Below are 17,801 nucleotides of genomic sequence, written 5' to 3'. Positions count from 1 at the left end.
ATTGTTAATATTTGAATCTCTATGACTGGTTATTGTTTTGGCTCTCTGTGTTGGGCTACGATTAACTGAACTACGATAATATGAATTTAATTATCTGATCTTGACCCTACTAAGAACTCCTCAGTTCTTACCCCATTATTTTCACCCCTTTTAGCTATAGGTGCGAAGGTTTAGTGCGGAGCTACAAGAGTATAGAAGATTATGTTTACGAGTTGAGTTGTTAGATTTTATTTTTCTCCTCATCATTTATTGTTTTAGTTTTTAGAGGGGTAGGACTTGTAGTTGAGGATCTTTAATTAAGTCTATGTATATAATACCATGTGGATATATATATCTTTGAGATTAAGTAATTAAAAGAAAGGACTTTTTCTTTTCTTATTTAAAGTTTTGATTCGTATTCGGGAAGGCTCAATATTAAATAAAGATAATACAGAATAAAACAGTTTAAAGGTAAGTAACGTTTGCATTTTTGGTACGATTATGATGTACTAAAAATTAGGGTGTTACACATAACAGTAGGAAGCTTTGCTGCTGCCTTTGAGGCCCCTTCCCCAACTCTCTCACACTCACAACACTAACCACAAAACAAAGGCAGAGCTTCCTCAATCTCTCTGTCGCCGCCTCTCGCGCAGCCTCTGTTTCGGCGGCGCCGCGCCACTTGTCTCCCCTCTCCAACCTAGTCTCTCACACTCTCACAACACTCGAACACGATAAAGGCAGAGCCGAAGTCTCATTGATAAACCCATATTTTATGATATATATTGTGCTCAATTCAAGAGATTTATTCAACCCTTCACCCACTTATTCATGTAAATTGCATGGTTTCACTTTCCCTTTCCTATTATGTGATATATGTGAAATACATGTTTCCTATGCTTTGAAATTATTTATTTTAATTACCCTTTATTACCATTCGATGCCGTGATCTGTGTGTTGAGAAGTTTCAGATCTTCTAAGGCAGGAATGACTTAAAGGGTGGAAAGGAAATATACAAAAATAGAAGGAAAGCACAAAATGGAGTTTTTGAAGAAACTGGCAGCGACGCGAACGCATGGACGACGCGGTCGCATGCCCAGCCCGAAAAGGCAGTGACGCGAACGCGTGACTGACGCGGACACGCGCCATGAGCAGAACACAGATGACGCGTACGCGTGACCGAAGCGAATGCGTGACAAGGAAAACTCCAGATGACGCGACCGCATGACCCACGCGGACGCATGACAGATGCCACGCACCAGAAATTACAGAAAACACTTCCAGCGATTTCTGAAACCCTTTTTGGCCCAGATCCAAGTCCAGAAGGCACAGATTAGAGGTTATAAAGTGGGAGAATGCATCCATTCATTAGAATGTCTTCAATTATTCACTTTTCATAGTTTAGATGTAGTTTTTAGAGAGAGGGATTATCTCCTCTCTCTTAGGTTTTAGGATTAGGATTCCTCTTAAAGGATTTAGAATTACAACTCTTCATCAGGTTTAATATTCCTTTTACTTATATTTCTCTTTTACTTTCAGATATTTTAATGCTATCTTTTAATTACTTATGTTGCCAGATTGGCTTATGAACCATTCATATTTAGATTTGATTTTCTATTTAATATAATTTGAGGTATTTCAGAATTATGATTGCTTTCCTTTATTTATATTAATAATTTAGATTTTCCCCTTTTGGCCTTGGTTGATTAATTGGTAACTCTTGAGTTGTCAAACTCATCGTGATTGATAATTGTTATCCTTGCCGATTGATTTAAATCCCTATAACTCTAGTCTTTCCTTAGGAATTGACTAGGACTTTAGGTGTTAAATTGATTTACCCACTCGACTTACCTTCATAGTTAGAGGTTGACTTAGTGGAGAGCAAAATATAATTCTCATCACCATTGATAAGGATAACTAGGATAGGACTTCCGAATTTTCATACCTTACCAAGAGTTTATTTTATAGTCATTTATTTATTTTTCTTGTTATTTAATTTACCTGTCCCTTACTTTCGAAACCCCCAATTTACAAAACTCATAACCAATAATAAGAACATACCTCCCTGCAGTTCCTTGAGAAGATGACCCGAGGTTTGAATACTTCGGTTATCAATTATAAAGGGGTTTGTTACTTGTGACAACCAAAACATTTGTACGAAAGGATTTTCTGTTGGTTTAGAAGCTATACTTACAACGCGAATACATATTTTTACATTTCTTTACCGATAGAAAAACCGATCGTCACTCATCCTTCTCTGTCGTCGCCTCTCGTCGGCCTGCATCTCATCACTATGCCATTGCCATCCCTTCTATGTCACCGGATCGTCTTGTTTTCTCGCTTTGCTACTGCCTCCCTCTCCACTTGTCGCCATCATTGTCGTGCGTCTGCGCTCTTCTCTTATCTCCTCTCTGTCTCCTTTTGCCTCCGTCTTCTCTTTTCCGGCTTGGTCTCTTCCTCTGCGTGTTGTCAAAATGAATTTTTTTTAGTTATTCAATCATTATTATTTAATGTTCTGAATGATTGTTGTTTTTTATTCTATTTTAATGTAGCTGCAATGATTACTTTTTTACTTTTTTTTTTTATTCTGTAAGTGTTGTTAATTTTTTCTAATTGTTGCTATTTATTTTTGTGATTGTTGGTGTTTCTATTCTGATACAGAGGCTACTTGAAATTCAAGGCATGATCATATCCAAAACTCTTCGAAATTATAAAGAAAATCAATGAGATGTTGACTTACAATTTATTTAAATTGGATAAAATGTCAGTGAGTCTGACTTCTATTTAGGTTGATTGATGCTTGCTATTTAAGTTGATTGATTTTTTTTATTGCTGTTGATTCTTTTCGAATCATTGCTAGTTTTTTTTCAGTAATTTTTGCTAATTTTAATCTTTTATGATGATGTTGTTATAGTGATGATTAGATTTGAAAGGTGAGAATAGTTGAAGAGAGTGAAAAAGAGAATTCGGTGAAGATGGTGAAGATAGTTTGGAGATTAGGGTTTTAAAAAGGAGAAAGGAACCAAATTATAAAAATGAAATTTTCTTTGCCACGTCAGCTAATCATTATAGTGCTAGCGTGGCAGAGATCAGTGCAACTCAGTTTTTCGATGGCAAGTGATAGACAGAAAGTATTTTAAAGACTATTATAAATCTCAGAGTGCAACTTCAAAAATAAATTTGAGTAATTACTAACTTTAGAAACTACATTAAAACTCTAATACAATTACTAACTTTAAAAACTACATTATTAAGACTTAATTAGGGGTGTTTGCGATGCGGTTTGGATTTGAGTAAAAAACTTATCCGATCTAAACACAAATTTTACTTGCAGTGCGGTCTGGATTATTGGAAGATTTAAAACAAAAAATCCGATCCAATCCGATCCAATTTCAAGCAGATTGGATTGGATTGGATTTGCGGTTTTGTAAATTAAAAAAATTAAATACATATAACAAGTTTCAACATCAAATTTTAAATAATCAACAATGACATAACAAATCTCAACAATATCTTAAAAAGTCAATAATAACATAACAATAGAAATAAAATTATAAATTAGTTAAAATAAATAAATAAATAATATTTTGAATATAAAATATTTATTAAATAATAATAATACATGAATAATATAAAAATATATAATAAATTGAATATGTTATAAATATAATTATAAATATAATAATAAATCATAATATTATAACACATTGTGCGATTTGGATTGAATTGGATTGGTTATAAAAAATAGATTCGAAATCCGATCCGATCCAGTGATTTGCAAAAATAGAATCCAATCAAATTCGAATTAGTAGGATTTTAATCGGTTTTCGATTTAAAATGGATTGGATAAACGATTAAATTTAGATCGGTTTAGATTTGAACACCCTAGACTTAACTCATCCTAAAACACACCAATATAAATAAGAGTAATGCTAGGTAACCAATGACTTTTTTAAACAACATGAATAACCACCAATCAAATTAAAATACACTATACTCTTAAATTACCCAACTAAATCTTAATATTAGAATAACCATCCGTACACCTAATGAAATAAATATTCAATATATTTATTGTTCACATTGTTTAATATTTTCATTATCTACCTATATTTTTTTTTATAAATAATATATGGAATGAAAAATTTGGTGGAACGGCATAAATTAGTAAACCATTTGCGCCCACCATATGTATGTGCCATAACCAGAAAGCTGAAAAAGAATTAAGAAAACCACGTAGGTCCCAGCTAATAAATTCTCATTACTCAACCAGGAAGTAGTTTACCCAAATTTTCCGGATTAAGAAAACAACAATAAAATCAAAGAGGAGAAAGGGGGAACAAAATTAAATAAAGGGCGATTTATTTACATTTAAATAAAATGAAGATTAAAATTATTCAAATACAATATTTTTAAAACAGCTATATTTCAATTTTATAATTAATCTATATAAATTGCTATAATTGAAAAAATTTTCAAAATTTATACATAAATCATTATAAATAATAGAAATCTATATAAAAACTGACTAAGTTATATATAAACCCATAGAAGTCGTAGCAGTTTATAAAAAAATAATTTTAATATATAAATTGTGATAAGATATGACAATTTATGAGAACATTCTCATTTTATATTCAATTCTAAATGCATACATAAATTAGATAAATAATTTTAAATATCAAAACATAAATATTAAAAAAATTTATTTAAATTTTTAAAATATAAAATTTTAAATTAATTACATAATTTTTTTATTCTATTTTATTGGATCGATTGATATTGGCTTAAAAAAGTTATAATTTTTTTATCCTACATACTTTTTTTTTTTTGGTGACTAAATAGAAAAGAAAGAAAAAAAAGAGACAAAACCAAATTAATTGGCTAGGGTCATATCTAAATCTATTAGATGTTGAAGCTCACTCCATGGTTGGCTCCAATTCGAGTGAATGTCCGCGACAGAAGCAGCTGCTTTAGCCATACAATCTGCAACATTATTTGCAGTCCTCTGAATTAAAAGAATAGAGACTCTCCAATTCCAATTCATAACCTCCTGTATATGTTTTGCCAAATCCCATTCCGGAATATCTTTACCAAGCATTCTTTGGTTTACCAAGAAAAGAGCTTCTAAACAGTCTGTTTCACAAATAACCTCACGAAATCCACTCTCCCAAGCAAGAAGTAAGCCTCTCCAAATTGCATACAATTCAGCAAAAAGAACACTGCACACTTCGACTTTCCCAGTGCAACCTTTCAACCAACATCCATCAGGATTGCGAATGATACAACCAAAACCAGCATAGCCAGAAGGAGCAAACCAACTAGCATCACAATTCAATTTAACAGAATAAACTGGAGGTGGAACCCAATGCAAACAAAGTGAAGGAGGAGACAGAGATTGATGCATAGCAAAAATAGTGTGAAACTCCCTTACTGAACTACGAATCAAACTCACCACTTTACTAGCACTCCATGAATCATCTATATTAAATAAGTCATGGTTCCTGCTTCTCCAAATCCACCAGATGGTCGAAAAGAAAAGAAAAATATTTTCACTCCTTGCACCTCTATAGAGCCAATCATGTAAATTCGAGTTATCTGAATACAGGCCTAAAAGGTTCCAGACCTCCTTGGCACTAGGGCACTCCCGAAGACAATGAAGAATTGATTCAGAACCATTCTGACATCGATGACAGGTGCTAGATAAAGCTAAACCACGACCCAAACGAAACTCTGCCGTAGGAATAGCATTATGAAGACTGAGCCAAATCAAGAACTTGTACTTCTCAGGAATATGCAGTCGCCATATCCACAACCAATTATCATGCTCATTCCAGTCAAACTTTCTTTTGGCTAGCCAACTGTACCCACTCCTAGCTGAGTAAAGTCTAGAAGATGCCACACCCCACGACCAACCCGAACTCTCTCCAGCATTCAAATCTGGATTATAAGCATTCAAACGCTGTTTGACATCTTCTGGAATGATAGAGAAAATATCATGGAGATTCCATTGACCATCTTTCCAAACGTCTCTAATAGTTAAATCAGAGTCAGATATATGTACAAAAGGGACATCTTGAGCAATTGGACCCTCAATACTCCAATTGTCAAACCAAAAAGATTGATCAAGTGACCCAACGCACCAAGAGAAGGCATCCTTAAGAGCACCAAAAGCCTTTGAGATACTCTTCCAAACATGAGAAGCATTGCAAGGGACAGGGCCATCTAAAACTCCCTCATTCCTCATATACTTCGCCCTCAATAGAGCAACCCAAGGCTTGTCCTGACAATGAAAAAGTTGCCACACCAATTTACCAAGTAAAGATATATTAACACACGCAGGATCTCTAACACCCAGGCCACCAAATTTTTTTGGAGTGATCACGGTCCTCCAATTAACAAGAGAAAGACCTTTACCATCAACTTGACCCTTCCAAAGGAACTGTCTCATCATAGAAGATAATTTATCGCAAACCCAATTTGGAAAAAAAAAACCTGCATATGATAGACAGGAATGGATGCTGCAACAGAATTGATCAGGCAAAGTCTCCCTGCTTTATTTAGAAGCCTTCCTTTCCAATTAGCTAATCTTCCCCTCACCTTTTCAATCACCGAATGAAAAGAAGCCCTACTGGTACGGGAATGATTAAGGTTAACTCCAAGATATCTTCCTAAGTCCAAAGCAAAACGTATTGAAGAAACACTAGTAAAAATATCTCTTCTACGAGCAGTCACATTTTTAGAACAAAAAGCTTTAGACTTTTCAAGATTCACTTTCATGCCAGATGCCTTGCAAAAAATGTTAAGAGAATGCATGACCATTTGGACCTGACTCTTTGTAGCCTGACAGAAGAGTAAGAGATCATCTGCAAACATCAAATGAGAAAATTTTGGGCCACCCCTAGTGACAGAAACTGGTTTCCACACACCCTCGACCACCTTATGAGATATATAGCAAGCAAGTCTTTCCATACAAAGCACAAATAAGTAAGGAGACATTGGATCGCCCTGTCTAAGCCCCCTTCTAGGAGCAAAACTATCCAATCTATTCCCATTCCACATAATAGAAAGAGATGATGCACGGACACAAGTCATAATCAAATTAACAGTGATGATAGGAAAACCAAAAGCAATGAGAGTACTCTCCAAAAACCTCCAATCCACCCTATCATAAGCTTTTTCAAGATCAATTTTAAAAGCAAGAGTACCTTTCTTGGATTTTGTATGCTTCATGAAATTCAGAATTTCTTGGGCCACAATAATATTATCAGGAGCACCACGACCCGGAATAAAACCTCCTTGTAAAGGACTAACAATATCTGGAAGAAAAGGCCGAAGTCGGTTAGTCAATACTTTTGTGATAATTTTATAAACAACATTACACAAGCTAATAGGCCTGAAATCCTTCATAAAGGTAGGGTTATCAATTTTAGGAATAAGCACAATCAGAGTTTCCATGATGCTAGGATTTAAGAACTCTCCCAAAAAAGCGCTCCGAACAATATTCCAAATCTCAGTGCCTACTATCTCCCAATATTCTTTAAAAAAATAAGCTTGAAAGCCATCTGGACCAGGAGCCTTAAAAGGGCTCATACTGAATACTGCTGACTTGACTTCCGCAAAAGAGACAGGGTCAATTAACCTAGCACAAGCCTCAGTACTTAGAGTGGGCATCGGAACATCCCCTAAACAATCAACCTCAACCTCTTCCGTTGTACCAAAGAGATTCTTGTAAAAAGAGAGAGCTTCTTCCTGGAGAATATCTGGATCAGTAGACCAAGACCCATCTCTAACATATAATCCATGTACTCTATTATGGTTTCTACGTACCAAAGTCTGAAGATGAAAGAATTTAGTGTTTCTATCCCCATACTTGACCCACTGCTCTCTAGATTTCTGGTACCAAAAAAGTTCCTCTTGCAACAAAAGCCTATTGTAATCTTCCCTCAGTTCAGCTTCTTTAATTCTCAGAGATAACACATCGGTAACCTCCAAACGCCGTTGAATCTGATCAATCTGATATTCCAGCTTATTTTTTCGCACAAAAATATTTCCAAAAATCTTTGAGTTGAAGTCCAAAGAAGCCTGTTGAACCATCTTAAGCCTTTCGGTAACACTTCCAAACTCTTGATTCCAAGCCTTACTAATAACATGTTTATAAGAAGGATGTGTTGCCCACGCAGCTTGGAACCTAAAAGGACGTGAACCTTTCACTCTGGGGCTACCATGACAACGAACTAAAATAGGACAATGATCAGAATGAAGCCTGCTAAGAATTTCAGAATAACCCTCAGGAAACATTGTCATCCACGCCTCATTAACTATAGCTCTATCCAACCTTTTAGCCAAGTCCCTGCCAGCCTGAACTGCTCTATACCAAGTATATCTCCTACCAGTCACTTTAAGATCAAAGAGCACACAGTCATCTAGAGTAGTAGCTAATAGACTAGCTCTGTGAGAAGAAAAATAAGCACCTGTACTCTCATCTGGTGCCACAATCTCATTAAAATCACCAACAGCCATCCATGGTCTATTATGGCCTGAATTAATAGAACGCAAATGATCCCAAAGCATACATCTTTTTTCGAATTGAGGACTCCCATATACTGCACTACAAAGCCAAACTAAGTTACCCACACTCACTTTTACTGTGATACATTGGTCAATTTGATCAATAACCACACAAGAAGCATTAGCAATAGAAGATAGAAACCAAATGCCACCCCTGTGTCCTACTGCTTCCTCAATACCAACACAATGAAAACCCAACTTATCCCAAAAATTCTTCAAATTATTAAACATGGTATGAGTCTCAAAGAGAAAGAAGAAAGATGGTTTATATATTCTCACCAAATTTTTGCAATGCACACGGGCCATCTTGTTAGACGCACCCCTCACATTCCAGGCTATGATATTGAAACTATCCATAAAAACAGCAAAAAGAGAGCTCCAATAACAAACCCGAGACTCAACATGATGTCCCTGTCTTCGACGATCCTGCCTTTAATGGACTCTCAAGTTGCAGCCCAATTTTCTCCGTCGAAACTTGTACCATACCCGCCGTCGATGCTCCATCCTTATCTACTGGTGAATTCTGCAAAGAGTTTGGGCGAGGACGCTTTCGCACAGTGCCATTTGTTGTCTCACCTTGCTGCTGATGATGAACATTGTGCCGGGTCCCCGAAGAAGCCACACTAACCGATTTTCCAATATTGATGCCCCTGCTTAATTTTACTTTGGATCCAGTTGCATGTGTTGTACGTTGGTGATTAGGCCTTGTCCAAGTATTGGTAGCCTTGTTAGGAGTCTTCTTTACTTTTGGTTGGACCTGATGGGTGCTAAGAGAAGGCTTTTGACCCATTTTATACTTTCCTTTCCTAATCACTTGAGTCCAACCTTCCAAATCCTCATGTTGTGCATGGTCTACATGAACAGCATGCAAATCACTCTCCACCAAATCCGGGACAGTAACATTTACAGTCTCATCTCCAAGATTCTTGCCAAAATGAAAACTTGCCTTTTCTACATGTACTGGATTTTTTGAATTTGAGCTTTCTGGCTGCTTTGCTACATCGCTGATCACCTTGGCATTAGTTCCTCCTCCTGCATTGCTGTCAGTCTTGCACACCTTCATATCATGACCAAACTTGAGACAGGAGCCACAAATAAGGTGAAGACTTTCATATTCAACCTCATATTCAACACCTTCAACAAGAATCTTCTTAGTCACTGGCAATCCTAAATCTATCTGAACACAGGCTCGAGCATATCGTCCTCTTTCAGCTAATTTTGTTGCCAAATCAACCTTAACGGGAATGCCAACTGCAGCCGCAACACGGAGCATTGCATCTTCTTGGTAGCACCAAATTGGTAATCCGGAAATTCTAATCCACACTAAAGTTGCTCCAAAATAGTTTTCACTTGATCTAAACTCTTGATCCCAAGGCTTCACAGCCACATAATTTCCCTCGATCATCCACGGACCTCCTAAGAGAACCTTTTCTCGCTCCTCAGCTACATCAAACTTCACAAGAAAGTAGTCAAATCCCACGTCCAATAAATCAAAACCTCCCTTAATCCTCCATACCGTTCGGAGTTTATGAGACAATGCAGTATAGCTATAATGTTTACCTAGCACCTTAATCACTATAGCATCCTTATAAGGTTCTGCCAAGCAATTCTTAGCTTCTTGGGTAAACGTGACACTCGGTGGCAAGAGATCTCCTTGCTTCCCAGAAACTACCGCAATGTTATCTCCCGATAAAGTTTCAACAAGTGAAAAAGCTTTAGCAATCTTGGAACCCACAACTTTGTCCGAAACCTTCAAAGGCTTAGAAACCCCTCCCGAAATATGATCCTCCTTTTCCCCTGATGCAATCCCTCCCCCGCTCTCCCCCTTATCTCTTCCGCCAATATTACCGGCTGCCTCACCGTGTTTCACCCTCAAAGTCTCTTCCCGGCTCACTCCACCGCTCATCTTCAATTTTCAAAATTGTACAGAGTACGGAGTACGTACTCCCACCTAAAATGATGAAATTAAGATTTTTATCCTACATACTTTAAGCTAATTAAACTTTAATTAATTTTACTTTAATTTAAAACCTTACATTTAATATTTTTAGATTTTCAAATATTAGAATTATTTTGTATAAAATTAAGGATGTAATATAATTCCTTGCAAATCTGTAAATTCTTAAAATATATAAAAAATTAGTTCTTAAATTTATAGGAATAATATTATTATAAATACTATCTAAGTTATAGTATAATCATCCTTTTCTAAGATTAATTTTGATGCTGTTATCAAATTTGTACTAAAAAAACAATTTGTTTTCATTTTTCAAACACTGTAATAATATTTATTTCTTAAATTTTGTACATAAACCAATATAACTTTTTTAAGTCAACATTATCAATTAACTAAAGTAGGATAAAAAAAAAAGGTTAGGTATTATATACAGATTGTGTGCATAGGCATATAACTTTTTTAAACCAATATCAATTAATTGGTTAAAGTAGGATAAGAAAAAGAAAGTCAAATATTATTTATACTTCAATTTAAAATTTTATATTTTTAATATTTAAAATTATTTAATTAATTTATGTATATATTTAAGTCTAGTTGAAAAGTTTAAATATTTTTGTAAACCGCTATGCGTTAAAATTGACTTTTCATAAATTACTATTGCCTCTATTTATTTATAACTTAGTCAATTTTCACATAAATTCCTTATCCTATGACAATTTTTGTATAAACTTTGAAAATGTTAAAAAGGGTAATGATTTATATAAATGAGTACAGAAATAAATGTAAACAGTGTTTTAAATATTATTATTCTGAGGATTACATAAAATTGAATTGTTTTTTAGGTTTGAACGTGAGGTCTAAACTCCTTTTAAACAGTATTTGATATTTTTAGTGTCGAGGTACCACTATTTAAATTTATCGTGTGCAGATAAAGGAATACCTAAAAGAAATTTCGATACTTAAGTTAGTGAGGATTTAAGTAGGATTTTAGTAGATTAAGTTTTAAATATATTTGAAAGTGTTAGTGTATTATAGTAAAATAAATAATTACTGTTTAGAGTAGTTTTATTTTTATTGGTGAATCACCGTTTTTTTTTCTTAAAAAAATTGTTGAGATCTTCTTTTTAAATAAATAAAAAATATTTTAAAAATTAGTTACTTATTTAAATAAATATAACTAAACTACTCTCGTCACATTCGACCTCTATAATATCGGATAAGTGTAAATAAGATCAAATTTCTTAAGTAGACCTTTATTTTATTTGGACGAGAGTGGATTCTCTTCAGTAAAAAAAATTGGATGATGTCAATTGTGATCTCTCATCTTTCATTGTTCTCTCTCTTATATTTAATTTTGGTCTTATTTATAAAATTAATAATAAAATCACATTGTATTTTTTCAAGTGTTAAAAAAATTGGAGAAGATCCATTTTCCTATTTGGACATAGCTGTATTTTTACTATCACAAATGTACCGAAATAAAAGCCCTCGCATACGTTGACAAAGACATCCCACATCCTCTTGACAATGTCAAAAACACTCGCTCGTTTTGGAAAATGGAATGCAATTATCTCAACATTACAACAAAATACTGGAAATAGTAAAATACCAATTCAATTATTCAACGGTCAAACGTAGAAAACTGGAGTTTATAGATCAAATTGAAAACTGAACCCCAAAAATATTTAAAATGTTTATTTAATAGTTGTATTTTAAATAAGAATTAGTAAATCTTCTGGCATACATATACAATGCAAACATTATATTTTTCCCCTACAAAATACGCATAACATACAAACATTATATGTTTCATAGTGTCTTTTAAGTTAGTGATGAATAGTTTTTAAAGCATATTTACACCTTTAACGACATATAATTAGGTATTTGTATAAAATTTTTAATTTTAATATAGATAAGATAAAAGACTATATTCAAGCCAATTTAAAAACTAATATAGAAAAGAAAAATCATACAATATAAAAATATTCAATAAAATAAGAAAGCAAGGATGTTTAGATGATTTTAATGAATTATTTCTCCTATAACATTATAACAAATTTATGAATCTTTAGACGAGTTCAATTATGATACGTTGAATTATGTTTATGTTTATTCAAATATTTTTTTCCCAGATGTAGTAAGGGGAGAAAATGAGAGTCCAGGCTAAAAAAGATGCAAAATTAACCATTAAAATAAAAATAAAAATAAAAATGAAAGAAATGACACACCGTATTTGAATGAATATCATTTAAAAATTTCTTTTGTACTCTACAAATATATTTAATGAGTGCTTCAGTATCTTTATAATATGGTGATGATAACATTTAACAAAATTTGATTTTAATGCGCTACTATAAAACATCTCATACATTCGTTCAATTATATTATTTTAGATAACAATTAACAATGTGAATACAAAATACGATTATTTTTGGTGATGTAATATTATGTAATTAAATCCATAAAATAAGTCTATTTTACATTTTTGCTTTTGTTAGGAGAAAAGTAATTGTGTAAATCTAAAAATCCATGAATGATACAAAAAATTTGAACCTCTAACTTCGAGAGAGGTTGGTAGTTGCAGCAAGCCACCAATCCCTTGAACGTTTGCTGAGTTCTGAGTTTTCACTTTTCAGGTCTCACCTACCACACCCACTCTCACTCTCTCTTAAATTCTCTCCCTCTCTCTAATCCCCTTCACTATTACTTGTTTTCCATTCAAACGCCATGGTTTTCACGCCCGAGGATCAGATTCTCGTGGGTTTGGCCGTTGCTGTTGTGGCCATTGGTGTTGGTGCTTTCTACATCTACTCATCCAAGAAGCCCAAAGGTCGAACCTTTTTCTATGCCACTTTCAAATTCTTATGATTTTATTCATTTCAGTCTTCAGGTCGCTTGATTCCTTATTATGAGGATCTGGATTCTATTTATTTGTTTGTTTTCTTTGTTTTTCAGTGATTCGCGTAGAGAATTTGAATTTGTATCTGTTTCAATAAGCAAAATTAATAAATCAGTTTGTCCATTTGATGTATTGGTTGGATTCATAGACGTTGATGTTTCGGTTGCTTTGTTATTCATTTCTTCATAGTTTAGATAATGTTTGGATTGGATTGGAAGTGGTTTTCGTTTCTGAAATGCTTTTAATTGCACAAGTGATCTTGCATGTTGATTAAAGGGAGTTTCCTTTGATGAAAATGTCGCCTTAATCTTGTGGCAATTATGGTACCTGAAAAATATAGGAATGTTTGATGAAATGACACCGCATGAGTGCATTGAAAATGGAAATTTTCAAGTATTAACCTGTTTTACTTTAAATCAAGCTCTTGTGCATTAAGTCTAGAAAATTGAATTGCTAATTTTACATGGAATGGCATTTGTATGTGTCATAGCGAAGGGCTTGCTTTTAGATTACTGATTATGAAACTAAAGATAAAGTTAACAGTAATTGAAGCTTGAGATAGTGTAAAACAGAATTCCATTAGTCTTATGTGGCATAATTTCGTGCCCTCACGTTTCTTCTATATGATTAATTTTTGTTCTTGTTGTATTTCGTTAAGTGATCATTGTTGTTGTTCCTGTGCTTCTAGCTTGCTTGGACCCAGAGAAGTTCAAGGAGTTCAAGCTTGTCAAGCGTCTACAACTGAGCCATAATGTGGCAAAGTTCACATTTGCGCTTCCAACACCGACTTCTGTTTTGGGTCTTCCAATTGGGCAACACATAAGTTGCAGGTTCTGTTGCACAATCTTGTTTCATGTGTCTAATTTATCTTGTGACTATTTTTCTCTGTTTTCTTGTCGTATTTTGAGAAAAGTTGCTTTTTTCTAACAGGGGTAAGGATAGCCAGGGTGAGGAGGTTATCAAACCATATACCCCTACTACTTTGGATTCAGATGTTGGACATTTTGAACTTGTTATTAAGGCATGTCTGAATTGATTGAATAAATTGTTATGCTATTTCTATTTATGTACATTAATCTTCATGTTCATTAATCTTTCAAATGTCTTTGTAATATGTCTTGATTAGATGTACCCACAAGGTAGGATGTCACACCATTTCCGTGAGATGAAGGTTGGTGACTATCTTGCTGTAAAAGGACCCAAGGTAAATATTTCTATCCACATTTCTGCGCATTTTCTTTGTAACTATGATGCTTTATCCTCTTGGATATTTGTAGTATTTACTTGGTATATATTTGACCTTTTTTTATTTTTTGGTATGGTGGTAGATATCTTATTGAAAGAAGTCAAGATTATCATTTTATTTGGCTAATAGTAATAGCAATGGTATTCAAGAGTTTCCATTGATCACAATTCACAACCAAAAATCAATGTTTGTGCTTTAGTGCTGATCATAGGAAGCACTGATCAATCATAGTAGCATACTCTTTTTTTTGGACTCTTTTTAATATATCTGTACAGTTTTTGTTCTAAATAGATGCTTATTTCTAGACGGTTCTGCTTTTCTTATCTGCCTTAGCACCAACCATTTTAAATCATCTTGATCTTGTGAAAGTTGTAATGCACTTTTTTGTTTCTTCGAAAAGTGGTTATGTGCAATTTGAATTCATAGATTTTATACCAATTTGAAAAGTTGTTATTTAGGTATTGAGCTTTTAGACATTATTTCTTCCAGGGACGTTTCAAGTACCAACCTGGCGAAGTTAGGGCCTTTGGGATGCTTGCTGGAGGATCTGGAATCACTCCAATGTTCCAGGTATCATCAAGATGGATGCTGCTTTTATTCGTCATTAAGATGAAACCTCGTTTATACCATTCTATGCATTATACTAATTTCTTTGTTTTTTTGTTGCTCAAGGTTGCTAGGGCTATTTTAGAAAACCCACAAGACAAGACTAAGGTTCACCTTATCTACGCCAATGTGACATATGAGGACATTCTTTTAAAGGTAATATCTTTATCTCTTTTGTTGAATACTATATTCTTAACTTGTTTATACATGGACCAGCTTGTTAATTCAGTTGATGATCTGCTTGTATTGCCTTGTAGCCAATTTCATTTCATAATATAATATGCTAGAATCAAATATATCAATCAGCTAGTTTGTTGTATCCTGTTGTAGAAACAATGAAAACTATTTTCTTATAGATGTCTAAGAATTTTTATCATAATTCTTATCCTTCATTTCTTTTCTTGTTCTTTGTCAATACTATAATAGGATATTAAGTTTCTATAGCATAACGCATTACCATCTTATTGGCCAATTCCTGCATTTTGATTTGTCATTTAATTGAACCTTATGTTAATGTGCAGGATGAACTTGATGGCCTTGTTGCTAACCATCCAGGTCAGTTCAAGGTGTACTATGTCTTAAATCAGGTAAGTTGCTATAATGCGTAACTGTAATTCTGTTCTTGGCTGTTGCTTTTGCTTTATAATCGTCAATCAAGGAGCTATATACTATTTTTTATCTTGACACTGAAAAATGATAATATTTCTACTGAATTTTTTTGGTGTCCATTTGCCTACTAAATTTGATTAAAAATACAAGCAACAATTCAATATTTTTATCATAACTTGACGTAAACAGCTTATAGTCACTAACAGGGGAAAAACTTCAGTGGACCTTAACAAGAAAGGACTATCTTTCCAAAATGGGTAACTAAAACTTATTTGGATGAAATTAATGGAACTAGGGATCATATTTATGAATTTCTTAATCTACTTAACCCTCAAGTAGTTGACATATGTCTTCCTACGAGTTTTCAAATTGTTGAATGCATGTGTTCCGTGATATTATTCCATTAAGTTCACAGTATCCTAACTTCAGATAGCTGTTGCAATAGAAAATTGGGAGCTGGTTCTTTGATAGTATATTAGTAGCTTGGCGTGGTGTGTCCGCACCCGTCAAGCTATCTGCATTCGAACTTGATTTTTGTATGATATGACTAAAACATGATGATGCTGTATGGTATCATGACTTTAGATTACTCAATGTTATGATTAATGATCATTTGCTTTGATGTTATTTAATCTCCTTAGCCTCCTGAATCATGGAGCGGTGGTGTCGGATTCGTCTCAAAGGAAATGATTCAAGCTCATTGCCCTTCTCCAGCAACTGATATTAAGGTAACGATTTTAACCCTGCACAATGTTTCCTTTGTGCTTTAGATATCATCATGTTTTGTTTTGCCTAATGTCATAAATAAAGGGATGTTGGTATTAAACCAAATTACTCCTATACTCCTACTATTTTGAGTACTTGCTTGGAGTACAATTTATGCTCTGTTAATCATAGATTTTCAGTTAAACAAGTTTTATGCATAATGGCTAGAATCTTGATTTAAACTCTTAAAATCTTTGGATATCACGATTTTAAATGAGTCAATTAATTTTACAAAATTTGACTAGGTTTGACGATTTTACGATTTAAATCTTATTACATTTTATGGTTTACATACATAATTTACTTTTCCAACTTCACGTAAAATCTCGGTTTTCTCTACCTTTTATGAGATAGAATTAGACATTTGGCCTCTATCGCTTAAGCTCAACATCTTTACAAAGGACTTCTCTCTCAGACTTGTTGAGAGATGGGAAAGTGACACATCACTTATTTTTGTTTGTTTTTTGCTTTTGTACACAGAATCTCTTATCCCACCATCTTTGGGACATTTTTCCTACTGTCTTAACGATATTATTCTTTTGTTTAAAAAGGAAAAAAAGGTTTAATCATGTTACTTACGAAATTTCAGATCTTAAGATGTGGGCCACCACCAATGAACAAGGCCATGGCTGGTCACCTTGAGGCACTTGGATATGCTCCTGAGATGCAGTTCCAGTTCTGAAGTGATAGGCTTGATTTTGGTGCTTTTAACACTTCATTTTTAATGGCTTTGGTTATTCAAGAAACAGACATCAAAATTTTCTCTTGGCTACATAAAGCATGGTTCAACTGTGCTTATATTTTTCATAGGCGTTAGAGTTAAAATCTGCAATCTGCAATCTGCAATAATTGCTTCTCATTGTCATAATGAGATTGATACATTGACATGTGTTAGAATTGCAAATTGAGTTACACTATTGTATTCACTGAAAAATTTTCATTGCTCATTACCTAAGTTGGATGCATAGTTGGGTGTTGATTACCTAGTGGAGTTCTTAACATAAATAAATAGCAAAAGAGATTATTTAGTAGCCAGGTATTAAAGACTTCTTTATTGGAAGATTCAAATTTTTGCACTTCTAATTAAGCAACTAAGTACTACATTCAATAATCTTACATTCCGGGGTAGTATTAATTATACTATTATTATTTGTTGATACTTTCAAACGGTT

The 17,801-nt window shown here is 33.8% G+C and overlaps 1 protein-coding gene and 1 pseudogene across 1 annotated transcript; one reads left to right on the top strand and one right to left on the bottom strand.

Moving 5' to 3' along the window:
• Positions 1–9,057: 9,057 nt before the first annotated feature.
• On the bottom strand, positions 9,058–10,453 carry LOC148562461 (uncharacterized; annotated as a pseudogene).
• A 2,464-nt stretch (positions 10,454–12,917) lies between these two features.
• Positions 12,918–17,594, top strand: CBR (NADH:cytochrome B5 reductase 1). The gene is made up of 9 exons (XM_016306420.3): positions 12,918–13,334; positions 14,092–14,233; positions 14,334–14,424; positions 14,530–14,607; positions 15,139–15,219; positions 15,322–15,411; positions 15,777–15,842; positions 16,506–16,592; positions 17,219–17,594. Exons 1-9 carry the CDS (start codon positions 13,232–13,234, stop codon positions 17,309–17,311), a joined length of 831 nt encoding a protein of 276 aa, XP_016161906.1. The 5' UTR covers positions 12,918–13,231; the 3' UTR covers positions 17,312–17,594.
• The last annotated feature ends 207 nt before the right edge of the window (positions 17,595–17,801 follow it).

The sequence above is a fragment of the Arachis ipaensis genome, chromosome B6, assembly GCF_059453495.1.
Source record: "Arachis ipaensis isolate K30076 ecotype BB chromosome B6, ASM5945349v1, whole genome shotgun sequence".
Classification (NCBI taxonomy): domain Eukaryota; kingdom Viridiplantae; phylum Streptophyta; class Magnoliopsida; order Fabales; family Fabaceae; genus Arachis; species Arachis ipaensis.
The sequence above is the reverse complement of the archived record's forward strand: the minus strand, read 5'-3'. Positions and strand labels throughout refer to the sequence as shown.

What these genes read in the sequence shown, in the direction of transcription:
- CBR (XM_016306420.3), top strand. Translation starts at nt 13,232, where the DNA reads ATGGTTTTCACGCCCGAGGATCAGATTCTCGTGGGTTTGGCCGTTGCT. An exon ending in CTCATCCAAGAAGCCCAAAG is followed by an intron (nt 13,335 to 14,091) that starts GTCGAACCTTTT and finishes CTGTGCTTCTAG; the next exon opens with CTTGCTTGGACCCAGAGAAG. An exon ending in TTGCTGTAAAAGGACCCAAG is followed by an intron (nt 14,608 to 15,138) that starts GTAAATATTTCT and finishes TATTTCTTCCAG; the next exon opens with GGACGTTTCAAGTACCAACC.